The sequence below is a fragment of the Eumetopias jubatus genome, unplaced genomic scaffold (genome assembly GCF_037043125.1).
Source record: "Eumetopias jubatus isolate StellerSeaLion01/CBP00866 unplaced genomic scaffold, mEumJub1_p1.0 scaffold_9, whole genome shotgun sequence".
NCBI classification, from domain to species: Eukaryota; Metazoa; Chordata; class Mammalia; order Carnivora; family Otariidae; genus Eumetopias; species Eumetopias jubatus.
This window is the reverse complement of record NW_028274815.1, coordinates 2,570,626-2,597,556: the sequence shown is the minus strand read 5'-3', so window position 1 is coordinate 2,597,556 and position 26,931 is coordinate 2,570,626. Positions and strand designations below refer to the sequence as shown.

The 26,931-nt window shown below is 46.9% G+C and overlaps 1 protein-coding gene across 3 annotated transcripts; it reads left to right on the top strand.

Annotated features, from left to right (window-relative positions):
- On the top strand, positions 1–23,862 carry RNASEH1 (ribonuclease H1). 3 transcript variants are annotated; one of them, XM_028099473.2, is made up of 9 exons: positions 1–202; positions 1,302–1,417; positions 5,253–5,411; positions 7,551–7,650; positions 8,649–8,703; positions 9,037–9,121; positions 9,710–9,834; positions 11,753–11,844; positions 22,245–23,862. In XM_028099473.2, the coding sequence occupies exons 1-8, from the start codon at positions 72–74 to the stop codon at positions 11,837–11,839; spliced, it is 858 nt and encodes a 285-aa protein (XP_027955274.1). In that variant the 5' UTR covers positions 1–71; the 3' UTR covers positions 11,840–11,844; positions 22,245–23,862. The 3 variants fall into 3 exon arrangements, with proteins under 3 accessions (XP_027955274.1, XP_027955275.1, XP_087882425.1); XM_028099474.2 differs by lacking the exon at positions 5,253–5,411; XM_088026299.1 differs by lacking the exon at positions 9,710–9,834.
- The last annotated feature ends 3,069 nt before the right edge of the window (positions 23,863–26,931 follow it).

Here is a 26,931-nt window from a genome sequence, read left to right as displayed (position 1 = left end):
GGAAGTTGGGTCTGTGTGGTGGTGGCGCGAGCCGGGGCCTGGAGGTGCTCGGCGATGGCCAGCTGTGAGCGATGACCAGGCTTCTGGCCGTGGCGCGCAGAGTTGCTTTGGCCGCCGTGCGCTGCAGCACCCACGGCAGCAGCGGTCTCAGCATGTTTTATGCCGTGAGGAGGGGCCGCAAGGCCGGGGTCTTCCAGACCTGGTGAGTGGGCTGCTGCTGCCCAAGGCTGAGTGCAGGGCGGCCCTCCGGACTGGCCCAGAGCTCGCGGCTTGCGGCCTGGGGTGGAGCGCGTGGGAGCCCCGGCCGGCCGGGCAGTGGGAGCCCCGGGCCGGCCGCCGCGCACCTCCGCTGACGAGGGCTTGCTGGTCCCGTCCGCAGGCTCCAGCGCGGTTTCATTTTTGCTGGCAATACCAGAAATGCCACCTGTAGTTTGAGGATGGCCGGGGGCCTCAACTTAATCCTTCCTTTTTGTTTCCGGGAAAGCATTTCCAAATGGTTTCACATAGTCAAACTCTGGTAATACCTAACCTAATCTTCCCTGTGTTTAAAAAGGGAAGTTCTTACAGACTAAATCTGGGTCCCTGTAACGGCGCTCTGAGGGGGCTTTATTGTTTTCAGGTGTAGTTACTGTGGTCGGGAAGTTCTTGGGGTTAGTAAGTGACACAGGCGGGACTTGTATCCCCGTGTGCTAACGCCACGAGCAGGACGCTCCCCGCCGTACGGAAGCAGGGTTTATTTGTGTGCGTGCGGGCACTTGTCTCCCTTTGTAGCCATGCTACTGAGGCAGAAGCATCCCAGAAGCTCACCTTAGCTGTAATGGAATGATTGATAGGATTTCCTTCTTTTTTTTTATTAAAAATTTTATTTACTTATTTGACAGAGAGACAGACAGCCTGAGAGGGAACACAGCAGGGGGAGTGGGAGAGGGAGAAGCAGACTCCCTGCTGAGCAGGGAGCCGGACGCGGGGCTCGATCCCAGGACCCTGGGACCATGACCTGAGCCGAAGGCGACCTAACCAACTGAGCCACCCAGGCGCCCCAGGATTTCCTTTTCCAAGACCCCGAATTTCTAGTATGTTTTCAGATGGAGGAAACTGACATGCTGGTGTACTGTCTGGCTGGTACACAGCACCACAGGGTGAAGGGTTGGGCAGGAAACAAAATTACAAGCAGCCGTGACCGTTTGTCCGTTGGAGCTGACAGCCCCAACCTTTTTCACACTATCCCCAATCTAAGAAAGGAATCTGTTAAAAAGAGGATGGGTAAGGGAGGAAGGAAGTAACATCGCACTCTGTTCCAGGAGCGAATGTAGAGCCCAGGTGGACCGGTTTCCTGCTGCCAGATTTAAGAAATTTGCCACGGAGGAGGAGGCCTGGGCCTTTGTCAGAAAGCCTGCAAGCCCAGATGGCTCAGAAGGTAGTCAACTGCTCTTATCACTATGGCGTTTTAACCTGTTCAAAACCTTGCATACCCCAGTGTCACTTGATCTGTATAGCTGTCTTCTAAACAGAAGGTGTGATGATTGTTTCCATTTTTCTATTTTACAGATGAGGAAACAGGCAGAAAGTAGTTCAGCTTAATGGTTTAGCTTAGTGGTTTCTGTTAGTAACAGTATTAGAGATAAGCCGGGACTCCAATCTGATGTTCATTTGGAGTCCTCACTCTATTCAATTCTATGTTTTATTTATTTTTATTTTTTATTTTTAAATATATTTTTTAAGATTTTATTTATTTGTCAGAGAGCGAGTGCACAAGCAGGGGGCGGCAGACAGAGGGGGAAGCTAGCCCCCCGCTGAGCAGGGAGCCAGACATGGGGTTCCATCCCAAGACCCTGAGATCATGACCTGAGCCAAAGGCAGATGCTTAACCAGCTGAACCACCCAGGGGCCCCTAATTCTATCTTTTAAAAAATACTTGTTCTGTTATCAAATTGAATGGGCTACAGTTTTAAAGTGATGAATGTAGTTTGTTTCCTGGCATGCACCTGTATGGTGTTTCCTTCCTTATGGTGTTTAGGACAGGGTCACACAATCAGAATTTCCTACAGTTTCACATGTTGCAGAAAGTATAATTAATTGAAGCTTAAGTCCCAGTATAAGGAACATCAAGTATGCAGAACTAAGGGTGACTGCTTGAGAGCACAAAATTTTTAAAATATAGTTAACCCTTGAACAACCATGAGTTTGAGCTGCATAGGTAAACTTATATGTGGACTTCATTAAATTACATTTATCATATAATATACATTATAAATTTTCCTTAGGATTTTTTTTTCTTAAGATTTTATTTGTTGGGGAGAGAGAGAGAGAGAGCGAGCGAGCGAGCGAGCACAAGGGGGGAGAGGACAGGCAGAGGGAGAAGCAGGCTCCCTGCCAAGCAAGGAGCCTGATGTGGGACTCGATCCCAGGACCCTGGGATCATGACCTGAGCCAAAGGCAGACGCCCAACTGACTGAGCCACCCAGGTGTCCTTCCTTAGGATTTTAACATTTTCTTTTTTTTTAAGAGTTTTATTTATTTATTTGAGAGAGAGACAGAGAGCGCAAGCATGAGCGGGGGGAGGAGCAGAGGGAGAAGGAGAAGCAGACTCCCTGCTGAGCAGGAAGCCCAACATGGCTCAATCTCAGGACTCCAGGATCGTGACCTGAGCCAAAGGCAGACATTTAAGCAACTGAGCCACCCAGATGCCCCTTAATAACATTTTCTATTGTCTATTACTTTATTGTAAGACTACAGTATATAAGACATATATAAAATACGTGTGAATCAACTGTTCACATCAGTAAGACTTCCAGTTAACAGTAGGCTATCAGTAGTAGTTAAGTGTTTAGGGAATCAGAGATTATGCTCAGATTTTCAGCTGAGCAGGGCGTCAGACCCCCATGCTGTTCGGGGGCAAACTATATATCTAACCTATTTTGAAGAAGTTGTGTCTCATTAGCTTTACTCACAAATATTTTTACTAGTAGATTAAGATGAGAGAATAGTTTGAATCCACTTTTTTCGAGCAGGCTCTCTACAGTCCCACTGAGATGCTCAAGCTTTGAACAGCTGCTCCTTTGGGAGGCCATAACAATTGCAGTCAAAGCAGAATTCAGGGCGAGGCAGTCATGCTTAGGAATCTACCCTGCCTGACAAGTTTCTGAAGCAGGGCAGAACCTCACTCACTGTGCATCTGCTTCACGCTGTCTCCCAAGCAGCTTTTAAGGAGGTTGTGATGTGACTGATACATTTTCTGCCCTGATGGAGAAATCAGTTTGGGACAGAAAACAAATGTGCAAGTATGGCTCTTGTCTTAGTTGGGTTCCTAATGCTTCCTTTTCACTGCTCTTTTTTTTTAACCAAATAGTAATTTATTCATACTTCGATTCTTCCAATAGAATAGAAGTATGTTTCTGTTTATTAAATACTCTTAAATCCTAAGGCAAGATAGTTCTTTATATCTGTGAATCACCTTTCTTAAAAGTTTACAGAGACCTCCAAGTTAGTGACTTATATTTATAAATTGGAATTTGACATCTTTAATGTTCAAGAACTCTGTCAAAGCAAAAGTGTTAGCCCCTTTCCCAAATTTTCTCTTAATGTGACATATATTTTTATTTTGGGATTCTTGAGCTGTTTGGCAGTTACCATGATTTATGTAAACTGATTTGGGGTTAACTTAACCCAGTTTTGTGAAGGGAAAATTATCTGACAGCCTTGGGCTCCTTTTCCTTCCAAGTCTCATCTGTCCTTTAAAAACTTTCATTCCAATTTAACTTTCTCTGTTACTACAAGTAAAATCAATATTTGTATTGATATTAAATTTCTACAAAATTACCCTTTGACTTGTACTTGTGTTTTTGGGTTTACTTATGTAAAGTCCCTAGAGGAATATTTTTTCTTTTTAAAGATTTTACTTATTTATTTGAGATAGAGTGAGAGAGAGAGAGCACAAGCAGGGGGAGGAGGGAGAGGGAGAAGCAGGCTTCCCACCGATCAGGGAACCTGACGCAGGACTCCATCCCAGGACCCTGGGATCATGACCTGAGCCAAAGGCAGCCGCTTAATCCATTGAGCCACCCAGGCGCCCCCTAGAGGAATATTTTAAAGGTAAATACAGCAGAGTGGAAAACCAAACGTTGCTCTCCATAATGGCTTCACTCAGATTTTGCCTAGATAACCTTTAGCAGTCTTCTGACAGGTGTGGGTGGAGAAGCTACTCCAGGCAGGGCATTCTGGCTTGGACCCATGTGGTAGGTGGTCAGTCAACATTGGAGCCCCATTTCTCCATCCCTGGTTCAGGGATGAGGTTAAAGTGAACTCTGTAGTGTTGGGCTTTATTATTATTTTGGAAATACAATTAGTTGCTCCTTCTGTGCCCCTATTCCCACTCCATAAAATGAGAATGTAGGAAAAGCTGCTCCCACATAACCTGAGAGAGTGTGTAAGAAGCCTTTGGGATTAATCCTGTGTCCCCTGGCTGAGCTCCTGAAGGAAAGCTCTGCAGCTACTGCCCTGAATGGACCCAGTCCTTTCTGCTGTTTGATTTCTACTTTCCTTTCTCAGTGTAGCCCACTGTCTGTTTACTTAAGGTCCAGTTACCTGTGCCCTCTCAACTTTCCTGGAGGTTCTCAACTTGGCATTGATGGAGTTGAAGTATCTAGAGTAGTAATAGCTACAAAATTCTAGTTCTTGTTTTCTTTCTGGGTTAAGAGTCCCTCAGATTGTCAAACTGCCCACCATCCCTGTAGGATTCAAAACCTTTGGTATCTCAGGGCGCCTGGGTGGCTCAGTTGGTTAAGCGACTGCCTTCGGCTCAGGTCATGATCCCAGGGTCCTGGGATCGGGCCCCGCATCGGGCTCCCTGCTCGGCGGGAAGCCTGCTTCTCCCTCTCCCACTCCCCCTGCTTGTGTTCCCTCTCTCGCTGTCTCTCTCTCTCTCTCTGTCAATTAAATAAATAAATAAAATTAAAAAAAAAAAAAACAAAACCTTTGGTATCTCTACTATCTCTGTCAAAACCAGACTTCTACTTTAATAGAAATGTTGTCTTCATATTGCCGTTAATCAAGCTTATGGAACAGTAATTTCATAGAACATCAAAATCTGACACGGTGTGGACTGTCTTAAGTCATATCCTCTATAGGGCCACAGACAAAGTGTATGTAAGTCTGATTTAGTGATACTAAATCACTTACTGAATTTCTGGATTCTTAAGCATTTCATGTTATGTTTGTTTTTTCTGGGTTTATGAGTAGACTTGATCTTTCAGGGACAGAAAATAAGCATGAACAAGAATCACAGGTGAAAGTCAACAAGCGACTCCGTGAACCCTTGGGTGGAGAGGAAAACGCAGAGCCCTGTGCGAAGCATGCGAGACAGAACACAGAATCCGTGCCTTCAGTTAACAAAGACTCGTTTTCTTACATGGGTATCTCTCTCTTGGATTTTTAAGTTTTCCATATAATAATCATGAAAATAAGTGTAAGAACTTTTCCCACTTAATAGGGGAAAGTTGAGCTAATGTTTAGCCTTCTCATTCTCATCTGAAAAGGTTATTTAAAAATTTCTAAGGTTACTATTTTATAGTTGATCTAACTGTGCAGAATTATTAAAACTTTGGACATTCATCAGAAAAGCATTATGTGGCCTGCAAATGAAAAACATAGTAATCTTTTGAAACCCTAGTATTCTCTTGTGCACACAGCATTTCAGGTCACTATGAGAAAATGCAGAGGCTTCAGCTTCTTCAAATAAGAAAGGGCCTGGAGGGCACCTGGGGTGCTCAGTGGGTTAGGCATCTGGCTCTTGGTTTGTGCTCAGGTCGTTACCCTAGGGTCAAGCCCCCATGTTAGGCTCAGTGCTCAGCAGGGAGTCTGCTTCCCCTCACCCTCTGCCCCTCCCCTGCACATGTGTTCATGCGCTCTCTTTCTCTCTCTCAAATGGATAAATAAATCTTTAAAAAAGAAGAAGTAAGGGCCGGACAGAGCTCTTTTTTAGAACCAGTATCTTAATACCATTTACATTTAGCCTTTGCAAAACATAAATGATTTTACCTAGTCCTGAGAAGCAAAAGAGTCTGAATTTTTCCTCTACCTTTAACTCCAGGGATAGGTTTATATTTAGTGACTTATGGTATATAAATTTCCTTTTTGTTTTTTGCACGCATGAACAGAAAATAGGAGTAAGCTTTTTTTTTTTAGTAAGTAGGATTTTTATATAAATCAGTGTGTTTGGAGGTTCCAAGTTTTCTCCAAGAATAAGCTGTCTTATAATTCAAGGAAAACCAATAGAAAATGTTTTTTGTTAAGCTGTATTAAAACTGTATAAATCAATTTTGCAGTTACGTAAAAAAAAAACAATATTCTGGATTTGGTTCCTTGCCAGTAGTCATCAGAGCACATATGTGTGGAGTGATTGGGTGATGAGCCATTTCCAAGGTACTAACAGTGGCTTGAAGTACAGTGTCATTTAACGCAGTGCCTGATAGGTTGAGACCGAATTCAGTGACCAGAAAGGTTGTTGTGTGGATGGTGTCAATTTCGGTTGAACCAAGGATTCTTGTCCAACACCCATGTTTTCCACACTCCCATCCGCGTTCTGGCTAGGAACGTGTTCTTTAACATCCTCCCTCCTCTTCCCTTTGCCTCTGCCTTGTCCAGTCTGTAATCCTTTTGAGAAACAGCGCAAAGCCTCTATTTGCCCCCATGGCCCTACTCTTCAAGATCTGCCAACCTGACCTCTCCTGCCCCCCTGCTAAGAGTGGTCTAGTCATCAGTGGCCTTAGAGTGGCCTCATATCAGATCTCTTCTACCTACTTCTTTACAGCATTGGTATGTTGGTCAGACCCTCTTTTTTTTTTTTTTAAGATTTATTTACTTGACAGGGAGAGAGAGAGTACAAGCAGGGGGAGCAGCAGAGGGAGAGGGAGAAGCAGGGTCCCTGCTGAGCCCGACTGGGGGCGGCGGGTGGGGGGCTGCTGGCTCGATCACAGGACCCTGGGATCATGACGTGAGCCAAAGGCAGACGCTTAACTGACTGAGCCACCCAGGTGCCCCTGACCCTCTGTCTTGATGGAAAGAAGCAAAGACAGGACCATAGTTTACTAACAGCAAATATACTAAGAAAAAAAAATTAGACCAACATTTGTCAGAGGACTAGACCTTCTCGCGGACAGGTCCTTATCGTGCCAAGGCACTGCTTGTTTGCCAGGGCTCACACTCACAGCTCCTGGGAGTGAGTGTGAGCCCTGCCCCCCACGGGGAGAGGGGTGGCGGCCCCGTTCTGACCTCTGCAGTGGGGGAGGCAGCAGCAGCTCTCACTGCAGGGGGTTCTAGGTTCACAGAATGACTGCTTTTACCCTAATTTGCCTGTCATGCAGAACCGAAATAGGAGTGCATGCTAATCAGAAAGGGTCAAGGGCCCCTGTGTAAGGAATCGAAAATGTGCTCCTGGACAGAAAATAGAGATCCCACTGCACAGTAGTACTTGGTCAGTTTAAAATGTGAATGCGGGTTTACTGAATTGGGTGCTTTGGATGCAGTGGCACTCAGGAAGTCCCCTCTTCCAGGAGAGTTTGTCGTTGTCTACACTGACGGCTGCTGCGTCAGCAACGGGCGGAGGAGAGCACGAGCCGGGATCGGCGTTTACTGGGGGCCGGGCCATGCTTGGTGAGTAAACAGGGTGCACCGCGTGCTAAAACTTGTCGAGGGGCCGGGCCATGCTTGGTGAGTAAACAGGGTGCACCGCGTGCTAAAACTTGTTGAGGAGTGGCGCAAGGGCCTCCGACTGTGCGGTTAGCTTTGGCAGAGGGAGCGCAGGACCCAGTCATGGCGACACTGACAGCTTTGCTCTTCAGGATTAAAAGACCCCGGCATTGCTTTCTTCACCCTGGATCTTGACGAGTCTCTGTGTCCCACTGGTGACATCTTCTACCAGAATGACTTCCCTGCCCCCTGGGAGAGTCACATGTCTCCTGTGGGATGGTTTTGGCAGGGATGTCCAAGGTCACCAGGCCTGGAACCTGTCATGTCCCCACGACTCTTCTGAGGATGTGTGAGCTTAGAGGCGACTCCTAGTTTTTCACCAGGCACAAGGCCAGGGTGATGCAAGGTGTGATCATTCAGATACACTGGGCAGCCTAAAATTCAGTGTAGAAGAGGGATTTGAGCCTGTGAAGTGGCCACATCAGTGCTGAGCTTTGTCTCCAGCATTTGCAGGTGCCCACAGCAGTGTTGGCCATAATGTAACATAAACTGTTCAGTAACAGTAAGACTTTATATTTCTCTCGACCTGTGGTCTACGAAGTTCTTTCCCTTTGATATCTCATTTTAGCTTCAAACACTGTAAGAGGTGGCGAGCTTGTGTGGTACTGAGTGTCTGCGGGCTTAGCCCTCACCCAAGACCACACGCTAATGTATTTCAGGGGCAGAAATAAAAGTTTGCTTTTGAATTCTGGCCCAGTATTCTTCACAAGACCATCCCATGGTGCTTTTCCGTAAAATGTTAGTGCTCTTGGTTTGATTTTTAAAGACTGTATTTTTGTATGATGCTTTCATATGTCAAAAAAGTGTATCAAGCCTATCGTCCATTGAGAAGCTTAAGGAATCACTTTGAGAATTAGCTCTTTTAATTGATTTCATTTTCCTTTGTATTGTTTTGAAACCAGGAACGTAGGCTTTAGGCTTCCCGGGCGGCAGACCAACCAAAGAGCAGAAATTCATGTAAGTTGTCAGACACATTTCCCACTGAGAGTAAGTCCATCATAGCAGTGACCTGTGTACACCCTGTGTGCGCAAGATACTCAGAGTCCAGAAGAAACTTGGTTTGGGGTTACTAATGACTCTGACGGATAGGAATTTTCCAGAAAAATTTTAAAAGTTACTTCAAATATGTGTGCAAGCAGAGCTGTATGTGTAGCATTATTTCACACAGAGCATATAATCATTACAGTTAGCTCAGAAAAAGAATGTTTAAATGGTGAAGTGATTTTGAACATCATTAATGTTGAAAGTTGAACAGTTTCTATAGCATGATGACTGACTCGTTTCTTCAAGGCAGCCTGCAAAGCCATCGAGCAAGCAAAGGCTCAAAACATCAAGAAGTTGGTTCTATATACGGACAGTATGTTTACTATAAATGGTAAGCTGTTACATTTTACTTCTTCTAGTGTTTTTCTAGTAAACATGAAGGAAAATAGGTCTTTCCTTTCCCTGTAGGAGGTATTGTATCAGGGCAGGACCCAAATGGTAAATGAGGACAGTAGTTGGTTTGTTGGGTATACAGAGAAAGGTGGGGATCGTGGAGCTCAGTTCTGCTGCTCTGGAGTTTGCCACATAGACGTGTCTTTGCCAGGCTCCTAAGATAGGGCAGCAGGATAGATATGTCCCTGCTCTCGTGGTCCTTCGAGTGTAAACATGCATGAGTAACTTAAGGTGGCGTGCTGATGGCTCCTTTGAGAAATAATCATGTTTAGGACACGGGGAGGGGGGTTGAAGAGGCGGAGGAGGCGTCCTCTTAGGCTGGGAGCTGTGGGTCAACACCAGTCCGAGCAAAGGGACAAGCAGAGGAGTGTGCCGGGTCTGTACCTCCTGTCAGAGTACAGCCTTTGTGGGCCAGTGGCAGGTGCACACGCCACCTTGAAGATGAGTAGAGCGGGTAGAAGAGGGAAGTCTGGGAAGGGAGAGCAGGACGTTCAAGCTCTGTGGGCTGAGTGTGCACTTCCTGTAGGTATCACTAATTGGGTTCAAGGCTGGAAGAAGAATGGGTGGAAAACAAGCACAGGGAAAGAGGTGATCAACAAGGAGGACTTCATGGCGCTGGAGCAGCTCACCCAGGGCATGGACATCCAGTGGGTGCGTGTTGTCTGAACCAGTCCCGTCACATGGCTGTGAGGACCAAATACTCGGAGAGGGGAGAGAGAGAAGGTGGGGGAGGGGGGCAGAGAGAGAATGTGGAGCCCAATGTGAGGCTCTGTCTAGCGACCCTGAGATTGTGACCTGAGCCGAAATCAAGAGTTGGACGTTTAACTGACTGAGTCACCCAGGTGCCCAGGACCAAATATTCTAAATTAACTGGAGAGATTAGTGCTTTCTGTAAGTGATTTAATGACTTAAGTTAAAGTAACCGTTTACATGAAATTAATATCATAGTGCGTATTAGAAATTGGAACACATTTGAGTCTTGACTACCGTATGAGTAATGCTGCTTATCGTTGGTGTGATTGTGTGTAGAACACACTGTTGGGGCAGCGTGACTGAGGGGTGTTCAGTATTCCTCACATTGTCTTGGTGGTGCTTAGGAGTGCCTCGTCTGGGCTCACCTTGTTGCAGGATTTCTTTTTCTTTAGTGCCCACGGTTGTGGTCATGCCACTTTGAAGAATGAAGAGGTAGACCAGATGAAGAGTGGTGGGCAAGAAAGCAAAGTTTATTGAGTGATAATACAAAGCTCCCGAGGAGGGAGGGGACCTGAGAGGGTTGCCACGAGAGTTTCTAAGTCTAGGGGTTTTTATGGGCTTGTTGGCGGGCTGTTTTAATCTGATTAACCCTCCTCGCGCCTGTCACCCAGTCAGGTTTTTGTCATCTATCACGTGGGAAAGGGTGGCAGGCTCCTTCCAGGGTGGTGTAAAATCCTTTTAATGGTTGTTTCCCCCTGGTGGAGGGCGGGGGGCTTGTCCCTGCCCACCTTTCTTCCCGCTATTCTTCATTAACCTCATCACCGTTAAAGTGACTTCATGATAGTCAACCTGTTGGTTTCTTTGGAACCAGCCATAATGTCAAAATAAAACTAATTTACAAGGTATTTTGTTAAAAATGAAGTGTGATAAGACTTTAGTGACATGACTTTTTTTTCCAAAATGGAAATATTTTTCTTATTAATAGATAGTTTTTATTGAAACTGTTTTTTCAGGGGGTGCCTGGGTGGACTCAGTCGAGTGTCCGACTCTTGGTTTCGACTGAGGTCATGATCTCAGGGTCCTGGGTTCAAGCCCTATGTTGGGCTCCTGCTGAGTGGGGAGTCGGCTTCTCTCCCCCCCACAGCCCCTCCCCCCTGCTCATGCTCTCTCGCTCTGTCTCTGTCAAATAAATAAAATCTTTAAAAAAAAAAACTTTTTTCAAACAATTCAGAGCAAATTAAACTGCAGCCATTTCTTAACCCTATATTGCTCTTCCGCCTTAGGACCACTGAGAACAGCTTGGTAATGTAAGGTTTAAATCTGCCCTTCAGCAACGTAGATGTAAACAGTGGTTAAATTACAGAAGTACACGCCTGGGTGGCTCAGTGGTTAAGCGTCCGACCCTTGATCTCAGCTCAGGTCTTCATCTCAGGGTTGTGGGATCAAGCCCCACGTTGGGGCTCTACTAGGTGTAGAGCCTACTTAGTAAAAAAAAACAAAAACAGATCACATAAGTATATCTCCTCTTTCTGACAGCACTTAAAGAAAATAAAGTATGTGCGTTGGATATATATTTGTCCCCATCTATACATATGTATGTTTTACCAGGAAAACTTTCCAAGTCCCATCATTAAGGTGGAAAAAATCGATAAAAACAGTACAGTTTGTGGAAAATCAAAATGGGATTTTTGTAAATGCCTGCATTGCATCAGTCCACTGGGCATACATGTTGTGCCATTTGTAAGTGTCGGGGGGAGGGGCCTTGGGGGGAGGAGCGTTCTCCCGCTCCGCCCACTGGGAAGTCAATGAGGATGTATTTGTGTGTTGCGTGTGTAAAAAATCAGTAAAGATAAAAGGAAAAAAATTTATTTAACAGATGCATGTTCCTGGTCATTCGGGATTTACAGGCAACGAAGAAGCTGACAGATTAGCTAGAGAAGGAGCTAAGCAATCTGAAGACTGAACGAGGTAATTTTAATTCTTGGAAAAACTTGAGTGAGTGACTATTTTCTTACCATTCCTTACTGTTGTGAAAAATAAAATTTGCAGTAGATGGGCAGAAACAACTTGCAAAAGTAAATCAGTCATTCTGTGATATCCTGTGATAAAAAGTCATTAAATTATAATAAATTGAGCATCCTTCGAGATTTGAGCATTATTTGCAATTTCAGCATTATGCTTTATTGGGTTTGACACTGTTCTCATTAGTTTTATTGTAGTCTGGACAGAAATTTTAGGACTTTTAATAAAGCATGAATACAGTAGTGGTTTAAAAATGCCAACAAGGTCTGGAAGCATTCTGAAAGTGTTCATTTATCTTCTAGTTGGCAGGATTGAGTCTCAGAATGTTCAGGTTGACTTGTACGTACCCGTGGATTAGAGCAAGGCAGTGCTCCCTTGGTGGCTACAGCCCATGCCAGGGCCCACGCCTCAGCCAAGGGAATGCAGGCTGAGTCTTAACTGGCTAGCACCCTTGTACAAGGCAAGCCTGCGCATAGCCCTGGCTGCTTGACTGTTGTATAGAAACATCTGACAGAGCAAGATGCATAAATAAATCTTTTAAGATGTCTTTGGCTGTTTTTGTTAAAAGCACTATGCAAGCTGGGGCCCCTGAGTGCCTCAGTCAGTTAAGCGTCCAGCTCTTGATCTCGGCTTAGGTCTTGATCTTAGGGTCATGAGTTCAAGCCCCACATTGGGCTCCATACTGGGTGTGGAGGAGCCTACTTTAAAAAAAAAAAAAAAAAGCACTATGCAAGTTAAAGTTTGATATGATCATTTTTTTAAAGATTTTATTTATTTGAGAGAGAGAGAGAGAGAGAGAGAGCCCAAAGGGGGGTGAGGGTTGGGGGAGAAGCAGACTTCCCCGCTGAGCAGGGAGCCCAACGTGGGGCTCGATCTCAGGGCCCTAGAATCATGACTCGAGCCGAAGGCAGACACTTTGACCAAACCATACAGGCGCCCCAATTTTTTTTTTCTACTATTTTATCATAAAAAGGTATAGAAAATGACACGAATGTTCAGCTCATTGAGTTTCGGTACTATAAGGTGAATACCCTTATGACCACCACTCAGGGCAAGAACTAGAACTTTGCCAGACACCCCAGAAGGCTCTCCACGTGCTCCTCCAACCCGAGCCCCTCCCTCCCTCCAAAGTGAATCCTAACTTTTATAGAAATGACTTCTTTGTGTTTCTTTATGGCAATTGAGCCTCGCCTACTTTTTTTTAGACTCGCTATTTCTGAAGCCTCTTTAGTGCCTGTATCAGTCTCCTTGTAAGGTTTACCTGTCGAGGAACCTGGGCCATCTGTCCTGTTGGTTCCCAGCGTCTAGATTTGCCACACGCATTCTCCTGGCACAGTCCAGCATTTCCTTCTTGCCTCTGTACTTCCTGCAAATTGGCTGCTGGACCCAGAGGCTTAATCAGAGTCAGGTGCCACACCTTTGGCGAATGATAGATGGCCACGTGGTTTCATCAGCGGGCATAGGCTGTTTGCATTTTTCTGGTATTGGCGGCTGCTGGTGCTCAGTGCCTAGGTCTGTTAATGATTCAGAGGTTCCAAAATGGTGATATTCTGTGATTTTGCTTATATTTATTGGCTGGGATGGTTTTAGAAGAAGATGCTTCCTCTCGTCTGCTGTTTGGTTACCCAGTGGTAGTGTTCATTTAGGAAAGGCAGGATAAATGCAAAGTAAATTAGTTCCCTGTCATCCTTAGAAGGTGGCCACTTAAGGTTTTTTTATTTATATGTTTTTATAACACTTATGTGTCATGAACTCATCTACTTAAGCCTGTTGGATAGGTTTCAGGTCATTGCAATTTTTATCTTTATTGAACGCAAATTGTAGCTTCTAGGGCTTGTAGGAGGGGGGCTCTTCAGGTTGGCTCTTTATTTCTTTTGATACTCATGTATGCACACACATGCACTGAGCACACCTGTACACAGGTGTACACCATAGGCTCACAGTCCACGCATGCACACACACATACATGTACAGACCATTGCACGCATGTGCACCTAGTCATCAGTAGCTGCATTGCAGTCTGGTGTGTCAAGGTACTCTAGACCCTTCTTGTACTTTTCCTGCTCCAGATCTGGAATTGCCTATTTCTCTAAGAATCTCTAGTTTCTTTCTCTTTCTTTCTTTCTTTCTTTTTCTTTCTTTCTTTCTTTCTTTCTTTCTTTCTTTCTTTCTTTCTTTCTTTCTTTCTTTTTCTTTCTTTCTTTCTTTCTTTCTTTCTTTCTTTCTTTCTTTCTTTCTCTTTCTTTCTTTTCTTTTCTTTTTTTCTTTTCTTTTCTCTTCTTTCAAGTTACATAAGCTCTACACCCAAGTGGGGCTTGAACTCACCACCCCAAAATCAAGAGTCACATGCTCCTCTGACCGAGCCAACCAGATGGCCTAGAATCCCAATTTCTTTTAATGGCAGAAAAGGTATTTCAAATGCTTGGTGCTAGTCACTGTGGGGTTGGTCATTGCTTCTAGGACTTTTCAGTGGACAGAATTATAAAGCATACACACATGTACACACATTTAAAGATAAAATATTTGAGCTCATATTGATATTTCCAATAGAAACTCAGGATTTCAGAGTATTGAAGTCTTTGGTGTTATGTCTGTGTGTCCTACACAGAATCCCGGGATAGATGCTCCTTAATTACGCTCTTGCTTTATCCCACTGCAACATGCAGTATGTGGGTACTGATACTAACGTTCTGCTGTGCTGGTGAAACAGCACTGGATGTACGTGGTCGGCCATCACGCAGTAAAGTCTCCCCCTTACCCTCATTTCATCTCTCTTCTGTGTATTCAGTGGTTACACAGCCAGCGTTTGGTCAGTGTCATCTTGGAACCATACTCCCTGAGTTCCCCACGTTGACCTTAATTTGTTTGCTCTATGTTTGAAATCAGTTTTGTAGGGTATGAAATCCTTGGCTCCCATTTTCCTTCCTTGAGTGTCTGAAGTATTTATTCCGGTTTTTTTCCAGCATGAAAAGCCCAAGGAGTCTTTCTTTCTTTCTTACAAGTCATGTCCCCTTTTTGCTTCAATGTCCTGAGATTTGGTATCCCTGCTTCTCCAGCCCGTAGTTGTGTTAGACTGTGCCCTGTGTTGGTTGCCCTGGGTCAGTGTTTGCAGGAGCACGGTCGGCTCTTTGTGTGTGTATGTTCACATCTGCTGTTTCAGCAGCGTTGCCTGAACTGCGGCTTAGTGTTCTGTTTTTCTTGCTTTGGCCTTCTGTTTTGGGGGACCTTAGTATCTCTGTGTTGAAATCTGATTTGTCCATTCTCTGTGTTTTCCACTTTTTCTTGAACGTCTTTCATCTCTTTTTAAGTTTATTTTGTTTTTTTTTAAAGTTGTCTGCCTGTTGATGTCCCATCTCTAAAGGCATTATTTGTCTTTGTTTGCTCTTGAGTCTCTCATTTCTGAAACTAATTTTCTTGTCTCTCTAGTTTCCTTGAATTCTGTCACCTTATTTCTGACATTTTCTCATGCCGATGTGTCATTCTCCCATCTTGGATCTTATTTTTTGATGTTTCGAAGCAGTTCATTTTGGTCTGTTCGGTGGTACGTCTTTCTGGCATACCTTGCTGTATGTAGGGCGTTTGTTCTGCTCCTTTTTCTTTTGTCTTAGCTCTCTGTGGGATTGATACCTTACCGTCGCTCATTTTCCTAGACATTTAGTTCCGGTAGTTTTTCCTCACTTCACAGAGTTCTCTTTTCTGTTGAATTTTGAATCATGCTAAAAATACGGCGGCTAGCTTCCAGAGCTCTCCCAGCTCTGGCCCTGCTGCACCTGCGTCGAGTCCTCCTTCCTCCCCACTGTCCCTGTCCTGCTGGTGCTGGCTCTGTCCCCACCACCTGGGTCCCTGCGGGGTCAGCTGCGGTGGCTCTTGGGCTCCACGGCTCCGGCCCTCAGACCTTCTTGCAGTGGGTCCCTTGCACCCATTCACCGCCAGGGTAGGGACAACGGTCCTGCTCCAGCCACCGGCCTCAGGCTGGCCTGCCACACTTTGCAGTGGACACCTGTTGGCCCCTTTGGAGTGTCCTTTCAGAGGTCAGGGGCCCAGGGACCCCACTGTGCTTTGCCCCACAGGTGTGCAGGCTGTGTTGGGCAGGCCCTGTCCTTCATATATCCGTGTGTCAGCTTTTTGGAGTCACCATACCGTTTTGCTTTTTAACAGCTTTATGGAGGTGTGCTTGACGGACAGCAAATGGCACACGTGTAAAGTGAACTATGGATTCCCCTGTGATGTCCCCACCAGAACTGCCTATCACCCCCTGCCAGGGTTTTCTCATACCCCTTTGAAATCCTTCCCTACCTGACCCCATCCCCAGACGACGACCGATCTACTTCCTGTCACTATAGATTAATTTGTATTCTCTAGGATTTTATATAAATAGAGTCCTACAGTATAAACTTTTAAGTCAGGAGCTTCTTTCGCTCAGTGTAATTATTTTGGCATTCACGCATGCTGTGTCTGTCAATAGTTTACTCCTTTTTATTGCTGAGGAGTATCCATTATATGGGTGCACCACAGCTTGTGTGCCCATGCTCCTGTTCATGGATATTTGGTTGTCCCCAGTGTGGGGCTGCTGTGAACATGTATGTACTCGTCTTTTCCTGAACGTGTGCTTTTATTTCTCTTGAGGGGAATGGCTGGGTCACGTGGTAGGTGTGTATTCGACTTTAAGAAACACCAGCCAACATCTTCTACCATTTTACTTTCCCATCAACAGGGCAGGAGAATTCCAGTGTGCCCCCCATCCCTGTCAGTGCTACTTGTCGCCTAGTTTTGTTACAGACGTCTGTGGTTCTGTTTCAGGTGAAGATTTGGGAGGATCCAAAAGTGCTCTTACTGTTGCCACTACCCTCCAAAAATCTGATTTTTTTTTTTAATTGGGCAGTTCCTCTTTATGTGCCCAGGATTGGAAGTACAGAGATGAAAGATTCTGCCTTCCAAAACTTTCCAGTGTACTAGGGGATTTGCACAAATGCAAGTAATATCCATACAGAACAGGAAGTGCACGGAGCTTGAGGTAAGATGAAGCCCAGCCACTTTTAGTGAAAAGGGGAATAATAAAGGTACAGGAAACTCCTTCTTACTAACAGAAAATATCTTATTGATTATGTAAAACCAGCTGCATCGGGGCATCCAGGTGGCTCAGTCGGTTCAGCGGCCAACTCTTGATTTCGGCTCAGGTCATGACCTTAGGGTTGTGAAATCAAGTCCCACATCAGGCTCTGCGCTCAGTGTGGAGCCTGCTTGAGATTCTCTCTCCCTCTCTCTCTGTCTCTCAAAACATAAATGAAAAGTAGCTGCATAACAGCTTTAGAAATGTGTCACTCTGTCAGCTTTGTCAAGGTCAGGACTACAGTATGGAACATATGTTCTGTGTCATGGAATACAGAAGCTTCTCAGCTGCAGCTCCTCTCAAAATACGAGCTTAATGCTTTGCAAGTGGAGGCTGTTGAATTGTAATTTGTAGCTTCCACACCAGAGCGATGAGGTCACTCCCTTGTTGGGGTTTGAGAAAATCGAGAGGATCTGTGCAGTCTCTCAGGTCAGGCACATGAAATACCAGCTAAACAAAACCAAACCAAAACCCCAGTTCTAGCCGTCGGGCATCTCTCATTTCCATTGATGTTTATCCCCAGACAAGCCTGGGGCCTTCAAAGGAAGACCTCGGCCTCCATGTCTAGATGTCTCGCTCATACTCATGTTCTGGTAGTTCTGGAACAAGGACGGGGAGCTGCACAGTAACAGCCCCTTCCCATGTACCGTGCTGAGCGGACCCGCAGAACCGGGTGAGAGCAGGCCATCAGCCCGGAGCGTCTTGTGGCGCCGCTGTCAGTCGGTCTGCGGCTCTGGCATTCATCGCCGCCTCCAGCAGGGGGGCACGCAGGCGAGGAGCTCAAGGGCAGGGTGCTCCCGTCGGTGTCGTGTCCCCGGTGCGTGGAAGGCATTCAGATACTTGAAGAAAACCTGTGCCAGTTTGTGGAAACAGCTGTGGTTCTTAATTGTCCGCCAAGGGGATGAAAGGGAGAGAGAGAGAGAGGCACAGGACCACTCTGGTCTGAACACTGACGTGAGTTATGATTTTGCAAAGAACAGCTTTTATCAAAATATGCCTGAAAATTAGGATTCCTCCCTGGTGCTTTCTGGGGAGCCACGGTGGAAGGAAGGGTCCTAGATGAACACAAACAGGATCAGTTAAGTGGGAGAGAGGACTGGCAGGTGTCAGCCCTGCCCCCATTTTATAAGCTCTATTTCTTAATCCCAGAGGTACACAAGAACTTAGTATAAAGGGCAGGAACTCACCAGTGGTGTAAACAGAGCCTAAGCTAGGACTCAAAAACCATTAACCATAAAAGAAAAGTAAAGACTATGTAAAAATCAAAAAATTATGAACTGAAAAGGCTTTATTTTTCATTATTATTTATTGTTTTTTTAGAGAGAGAGTGTGTATGCACACAGAGGAGAGGGGCAGAGGTAAAGGGAGCGAGAGAATCTTAAGCAGGCTCCACACCGAGCGCAGAGCCCAATGTGGAGCTCATTCTCACGACCCTGAGATCATGACCTGAGCCAAAATCAAGAGTTGGATGCTTAACCAACTGAGCCACCCAGGCGCCCCTTGAACTAAAAAGACTTTAAAAAGCCATAAGCATAGACAGACTCAGAAAAAAGTTTGGAACTGCTATGACATGAGGCTGATTCCTCTGATACATAAAGAACTTGTGGGAAGTGAGAAAACGCCTAATGATAGAAGAACGGGCCAGTCATAAATCACTCAGGTGCACATGCCCTCGAGCAAGGAAAAGATATGCAGCTTCACTCCTAAGAGCATGCAAATTGACACTACACTGAGACATCATTTTTCTGTATCCTATTAATACCTCGTAATGCAGGATTTATTAGCAAAAATCCAAAAGTCAGTGAGGCTGCTGGGAAACCATGCACTTCTGTGCTATGGTGGCGAGCACAAAATGGAAAACAGTTTGCCCTGTCTACTGAAATGATGAGGGCGCTTACCTCTCATCCGTCCTTTGCCACTTTTTGGAATTTGCACTGCAGATACGCTGGCAGACACCCAAATAAAAGACGAGGTTTGTAGTATCTGAAAAGGAAACGATATTGGGGCTCGCCAAAGTGGCCACGGGCGGCTCACAGTGGGTCTCCTGACCCCTCGAGAAGCAGAGCACGGAGGGCTTGCAGCATTTTGTGCAGGAGGGTGGGATATGACCTTCGTGCTGGAGCACCAAGAGGGTACCCTGAGGGGGTGCGAGGCGGGCGGGAGCAGGTGCAGGGAGGACACCTCTCCATGCGTAAACCCCTGCATGTTGTCTTGATTTTGAATCATGTTGGAATACCTGCTCAAAAATAAAACAATTTGAGAGGTCTGTTTTCCTAGGAAACGGGAGGGAATGGTGCGCTTGCCTGAAGGACTCCTGCTGGCAGAAAGCCTGGTCCAGCAGGGTTGGGGCTCGCTGAGGTTTTGAGTGTGGGCCTCTGTGTTCTCACCCACATGCACTGGAGCCACACAGGCTCCTCAGGCCCTGGTGTCCTTTGTACTGGGAGGCACAGAACAAGCACAGTCCCTCTTTTAGGGACACAACCTGCTTTACCTAACATTTGAAAACCCAGAGGCCAACACCTGAGTCCGAGCTATGATGGGCTGAATGACCGTGCCCCCCACCCAAGTTCCTCTATTGAAGCCCTAACCCCCAGTGTGGCTGTATTTGGAGATGGGGCCTCTGAGGAAGTAATTAAGGTCAAATGAGCTCACCCCCTCCCTGCTCTTGCCACTGGGAACAGAGGAAAGGCCACGTGAGGACACAGTGAAGCCAGGAAGGGAGCCTTCCCCAGAAACCCAGTCAGCTGATACCTTGATCTTGGACTCTGGCCTCTGGAATTGTGAGAAGTAAATATTTTAAGCCCCCCCACCCCCACCCATCGGTGGCATTGTGAATGGCAACCTGAGCTCGGTCCCCAGTGAAGGACGGCCTGCTGAAGTCCAGTCTCCTCCTCCCTTTGGGGAGGCAGTGAAGTTGCAGTCTGGTCCTCTGCCCCTCAGGTGCTGGCTGTCCTCGCTGCTGGTCACGGGGCCTGCCTTACCCCACCCCGGAGGCAGTGTACGTGCTTCTGAGACTGCTCTGTGAATGTGTCAGTGAGACAGCTTTGCCTTGTTGGGTGACAGGTTTTCCTAAATGGAATTGTTAAGCTCATAGCATCCACATCGTTTGGCTGAAGCCCAGAAGAACAAAAATAAAAATTAAGAAATAGAACTGTAGAGAAACAAAATTATTACTCCTGTATGTGGTCTGTGACTTTTTTTTTTAAACCAGAAAAATGTCTATTTATTTAGAGTCAGGAATCTCAACATTGGTGGCGACTTCCTTCTCTGTGACAGGCCCTAGTTAGTTGATTGATCTTTTGAAAGTTATGCAGATAGACTTTCAGAAAACTAAGAGGCAGAGATCAGTGAAATGAGTACTTTCCAGCAAGTCCTTGTTTTCCATTTTCAAAGATAGGGACTGATAAGCACCAAGCGCCTTTCTGGTGTCTGGGCCTCTGGTGGTGACCTTCCGCTTTTTGTTTTAAATACCTGAGCCGCACATGAAACCTGTCTTGAGGCCGACCGGAGTGACTCTCTGTGGTCAGGCTTGGAGGACCGGACGTGGGGACCCATGCGCTGTGAGCAGTGACAGCGTGACTGCCCCCTGCACTCTGTCAGCAGAGGCCTTCAGAGCACTTGGAGAGTCTGGGCACCTCTCACTCCTACCTCTGAGCCCACTGCGGGCACACCTGCTCCGGCTGCGTGAGTGCCGGAGCTCCTGACAGGTCTGCCCTCTCCCACCTGCCATGCAACAGCTGCAACGTCCGATGACATCACTCCCCTAGGCCGCCCAGGCCTCTCATGTCCAGCAGCCCCAGGCCCAGGACTGAGGGCACCATGTGTGCTGGGGCCAGCTGCTGAGAGGCCGCCTGTGCCCTTGGGACCCCGTCTGTGACCTGCCCCGTGCATGGGTCTCCAGGGGCTGCCTGATCCCTCCCATGATCTCTGCACAGAGCTGCTGGTGGGCCAGGGGCCCTGCCCAGCCGCCCAGAGGGCCTAGGGGTCCATCTCTTGGGACATGCTCGTAAGGGACTGTGGCACCTCCCTGTCAGCCAGGACCCAGCACCCTAGTGTGGGTAAAGGCACTGCTGGCCGGGCCCTGAATGGCTGCACTTTTGACAAAGGGTCTAGTGACCTTTCTTGGCTCTGGTGTGTTCTGTAAATAATCTTGTTCAATTTTTAGTTAATTCTCAGGGCGCCTGGGTGGCTCAGTCGGTGAAGCATCCCAACTCTTGATTTCAGCTTAGGTCATGATCTCAGGGTTATGAGATTGAGCCCCATGTCAGTCTCTGTGCTGGGCATGGACCCTGCTTAAGATTTTCTCTTTCTCAGGGGCGCCTGGGTGGCTCAGTCGTTGGGCGTCAGCCTTCGGCTCAGGTCATGATCCCAGAGTCCTGGGATCGAGCCCCACATGGGGCTCCCTGCTCCGTGGGGAGCCTGCTTCTCTCTCTCCGACTCCCCCTGCTTGTGTTCCCTCTCTCCCTCTCTCTCTGCCAAAAATAGATCAGTGACCTTCACAGACACCAAAGAAGGTACAGAGATGGCAAGTGAGCACAGGAAAAGACGTTCCAGATCACATGCCATCAGGGAAATGCAGATTAAAACCACAGTGAGATAGCACTGCACACCTGGGAGTGCTGGCCACAACCCAGAACTCTCACAGCTCCAAACGCTGGCGAGGATGCGGAGCAACGTGAGCTCTCTTATTTGACAGAGAGAGAGGGAAAGAGGGAACACAAGCAGGGGGAGCAGGAGAGGGAGAAGCAGGCTTCCCGCCGAGCAGGGAGCCCGATGCGGGGCTCGATCCCAGGACCCTGGGATCATGACCTGAGCCGAAGGCAGATGCTTAACGACTGAGCCACCCAGGCGCCCCAATAAATAAAATCTTTAAAAAAAAAAGATTCTCTCTCCTCCTCTGCCCCTCCCCCCGAGTTGCACATGTGTGCTCGCTCTCTCAAAAAAAAAATCTTGGGCGCCTGGGTGGCTCAGTTGGTTAAGCCACTGCCTTCGGCTCAGGTCATGATCCTGGAGTTCCGGGATCGAGTCCGGCATCGGGCTCCCTGCTCGGCAGGGAGTCTGCTTCTCCCTCTGACCCTCTCCCCTCTCATGTGCTCTCTCTCTCTCTCATTCTTTCTCTCAAATAAATAAATAAAATCTTTTAAAAAAAAAATCTCAGGGACTTTCTTAAATGTTTACACATGCTAAAAATCTCTCTGATCACCTCAGTATTACTGAATACTGCTTTTCTTTCCAGAGGAAGCTCACCAGATCTGAAGAGTCTTACAGAGGATGGCAGGACTTTGTGAAGACAGAAGACTGCAAGAGGAGTTTCAGTTGGTCAGGAAACGGATTTCTCACTCAAAAACCTCCCTCCCAACCTCAGCAAGCCTGCCATCCCCTCGGAGCAGAGGACTTCATCCAGAGTCTCCCCAATGCGGGCGTTTGTCACTTCCCGCAATGAGAGCAGTTCTTGTGGGTTTTTGTGTGTTTGTTAAAATGTGATGGGGAAGTCCTGCATGGAGATTATTGGGTGGCAAGAGAATGAAATGTAAAAAGAGAAATTGGAATTAAAAAATTTAAAAGGTTATGTGGCTCCTCTCCCCATAATACCCCAAAGAAGCACATCCTTTATGGTTTTGGTTTTTTTAATATTTTATTTATTTATTAGAGAGGGAGAGGGAGAAGCAGACTTCCCGCTGAGCAGAGATCCCAATACGGGACTTGATCCCAGGACCCTGAGATCATGACCTGAGCCAAAGGCAGACGCTTAACGACTGAGCCACCCAGGCGCCCCCTTCATGTTTGTTTTGTTTTGTTCTGTTTTGTTTTTATTTGGCAGAGACACAGCGAGACAGGGAACACAAGCAGGGGGAGTGGAAGAGGGAGAAGCAGGCTTCCCACGGAGCAGGGAGCCCGAATGTGGGGCTCGATCCCAGGACCCTGGGACCATGACCTGAGCCGAAGGCAGACGCTTAACTGACTGAGCCACCCAGGCGCCCCCGCCTTTATGGTTTTTATTAAAAAGGCTCTGAAAAAGATTCTTGGATCATTCAGTTAGGGCTCCTTGGCCACCACATTGTCATGATTCAGCATGACCCATGTCTTTTCCTAGGGCTATGTGGCTGACCCTCACTCAGGAGGGCATCCGGCTGGGGCTCACTGCTAGTCACAATGAATTTGCTAGGCTTCACATAGGACCTCTCCATGAACGACATCATGAACTATGTGGTTGGGGGACGTGATGTCTCTCTTCCTACTAACTCCCTGTGGTACCTGTCCCTTGAATGCACACCGAGACATGAGAGCTTAGGGTCTCCTTACCCTCTGCAATGAGGGCAGGAGAACAGTTTGTCCAGAAGGATGTCATCAGAGGGCCAGTTGTTGGGTCATCTACTCTAAGGGAAGGCACCCTACTTTGTTCTGTGATCCCCAGAGAGAGAGGCAACTCCAGGCCAAATGTACTGTGTGTGTGTGTCCATACTGCTTTTCAGAAAACTTGACACAAGTTTGCCATTTTTCCAAAAGAGTACCTGTAATGATGCACCCTTGCTAATATTAAGTCTTCCCAGACCTTCACTGGAAATACTCTTTTTTTCTCTTTGCCAAGGACCTTACCAGACTCCTTGCTCTGACTTACATTAGAGATTTCTGGAGAGGTTGGGCATCATCTTTCCATAAATCTGTTGGTCACTTGTATATATGGCTTCCCATCAATTTATTCAAGCCTTTTTAAAGGTACTTCAGAAAAGGAAACAGGTGTAGAGCATGGTGACTATAGTTGATAATACTGGGTTGTGTACTGGAAGCTTGCTAAGAGTAAATCTTAAGCATTGTCACACGCACATACAAATAAAAGGTTACCTGTGAAGTCATTCGTGTGTGAATTAACTTTATCGTGATAGTCATTTTACAATGTAGGCACAAATCATCAATTGGCCAAAAGTATAATTATAGTCACCTGATCTTTGACAAAAGAGCAAAGGCATTACAATGGAGCAAAGATGGTCTCAACGAACGTTGCTGGAAAATGCACCCACATGCCGAAGAGACACCATTAAAAAAAAAAAAACTAATTCAAAATGGATCATAGACCTAAATGTAAAACGCAAAACTATAAAACTTCCTAGAAGAGAAGGTAGCAGAAAGCCCAGATGCCCATGGGCGTGGCGGTGCCTTAGCTTCAACGCCAATGACGTGATCCAGGAAGGGACTGACGAGCTGGACTTTGTTAAAATAAAAAACTTCTGTGAAAGATGTGGAGAGGATGAGAAGACAACCCACAGGCCAGGGGAAAATATTTGCGAAGGGACTGTTACCCAAAATATACGAAGGCTCTTGAAACTCCAGGGTAAGACAACAAACCACCAACTAAAAAATAGATCAGTGACCTTCACAGACCCCAAAGAAGGTACAAAGGTGGCGAGTGAGCACAGGAAAAGACGCCGCACATCGCACGCCATCAGGGAAACGCAGATTAAAACCACAGTGAGAGCACTGCACCGCTGGCAGAAGGGCCACAATCCAGAACTCACGGCTCCAAACGCTGGCGAGGATGCGGAGCAACGTGAGCTCTCTCATGGCCAGTGGGAACGCAAGACGGTGCAGCCACTTTGGAAGACGGTTGGGCGGTTTCTTACAAAACTAAACGTACTTTCACCATACGGTCAGCAGTCACGCTCTCGGTCTTCACCCAAAGGAGCTGAAAACTTAGGTCCACACAAAATCCTGCACATGGTGTTTATAGCAGCTTTGTTTGTAATTGCCAAAAGCTGGTGGAAGCAACCAGGTGACTGGGTGAACAGTGGGGCATCCGTATTCACTAAAGAGCAGTGAGCCAACAAGCCATGAAGACACGGAGTGTCTTAAAAGGCACATTACCGAGTAGAAGATGCCTGTCTGAAAAGGCTACATACTGAATGGTTACAACTATGTGACATTCTGGAAAGCAAACCTATGGAGACAGTCAAAAGTTGAGTGGTTGTGGGGGGTTGGGGTGGGGGTGGAGGAGGGATGAGTAGGGGGGGCGCACAGGAGTTTGAGGGCCGTGGAAGTAGTCTTTGGGAAGCCGTAGTGTTGGATGCACTTTGTTGCCATCTGTCCAGATGCACAGAATGTGCAACACCAAGAGTGAATCCTGAGGTCAGCTCTGGACTCTGGGTAATGATGATGCCTCAGTTCACGTTCCATCACTTGTAACACGTCTACACTCTGGCGGGGGAGTCTGGGCGGGGAGTGAGCTAGAGGGGCAATCTCTGCACCTTCCTCCTAACCTAAAAGTGCTCTAGTCTTTTTAAACATACGTACATTTACATGCATACAGTTGTATCTGTCAGTTATGCCTCAGGAAAGCCGGGGGGAAAGGATGCAAATAGAATGTGTAAAATGAATAAATAGGAAAAAAGAAAAACAGCGTTCCTATGGCATCTTCAAAATTGCAGTTAAGTTTATTCCAAGTTAATCTGCTTTTTAATGCAGTTATTAAGACTGACTATTGTTTGTATATAGAAAAGCCTCTGTCTTACCTAACATTAATTTTGTAATACCAACTTATGGGGCTCCCACTGTTTCTAAAACTGCTCCCATTCTCTTCCTTGGGTTTTACGATCCTGTCATCTGCTAAGAATAATCATTTCGCTTCTTCTTTCCTGCCCTCACATTCCTTATTACAGCCCCATGTCTAATTGCCTCGTCTGGCACTTCCTGAACATTCCCCATGCAAGCGACAAACAGTGGTGATGGAATGCATCAGAGTAAAAACATTTTCAATTACGTGTGCTTCTCAACCTTGTAAAATATAGCGCCGTCTCCTGCTCATCTTTGGCATATCCCCACCATCCAAAGATGCACTGTGGGGTTTTTCTGTGATTGCATTACACAAAGAACAGCTATAGAGTAACTAGGCTTTCTGAAGCTCCACGGCCCCCGGGCTCCTGCTGTCCTCTCCCTCACCTCCAGCCTCTGCCTCCCTGCCCTCTCTGAATCTGGCTTCACCCGGTTTCCCGCAGGCAGCAGCCTCCCCTCTGCTCCTGAAATGCTCTTTCTACTCTTCCACACCCAGGGGACGTTCCTTGCCCACTGTGCTGCATAGCCCCAGAGGACCCCCTTTGCCCAAGTAAGCCCGGTCAACCTGAGCCCACTGGAGGTGTGCACTGAGGCACCCTGGTGTGCTGCAGGGAACTCACAGCATGCTCCCTGGTGGCCTAAGATTCCAAGGGAAAGAGCACAGACGCCCATCATGGGTAGCTCACATTCAACATCAGACCACACGAGTCCTTTCAACCCTGCCGTCTGCACCCATCAGGGTTGAGCTCCCACTCACTGTTCCAACTTCCGTGAGACAGGGGCACCTTCCTGGCAGTGGTGTTCCCAGTCTGGACTCTACCCATATCCCACAGCATCTCCACTCAGACGTCTGCAAATCCAACCTCACAGCCCTGCCCCACCCCAATCAGCGCAGCCCACGGGCTCCTGGGCCTCAGCAGGCCACCGCTGCATCCTTCCAGGCACTCAGGCTGCACCCCCAGAACGCCCCTGACCATCCCGCACCATGCCTCCCATCACTGCATCATCAGATCTGGTTAGCCTTCGTGCAAAACGGATCCAGAGTCTGATCATTCCCAGCACACACACACACACACACACACACACACACACACACACACACACACACAGCAGTCACTTGTTACTCCTCTTTCCCTGCATTATGCTCCTACCGATCCCTCACCACCCTCTGACCTACTGTATGTGGCTTTTCTGTCTGCTCCCTGTTGCTTACCCAGGGCCTAGAGCAAGTCCTGGCACAGGGCAGGGACCCAGTAAATATTTGTTGAAGGGACTGATAAAGCATCAGTCCAAAGGGACTGAGCGTAGGAGAAAAGCAGGTTTAGGCTCTCCGCTGGAAATGGGACCCTGGGCAGAGCAAGCAGGCTGAGGATGGAGGG

Excerpts from the sequence above, each read along its gene's own strand:
- RNASEH1 (XM_028099473.2), top strand. The coding sequence starts at position 72 with ATGACCAGGCTTCTGGCCGTGGCGCGCAGAGTTGCTTTGGCCGCCGTG. Across the intron at positions 203-1,301 it reads GCCGGGGTCTTCCAGACCTG|GAGCGAATGTAGAGCCCAGG; the intron begins GTGAGTGGGCTG and ends ACTCTGTTCCAG. Across the intron at positions 5,412-7,550 it reads AGACTCGTTTTCTTACATGG|GAGAGTTTGTCGTTGTCTAC; the intron begins GTATCTCTCTCT and ends CCCCTCTTCCAG.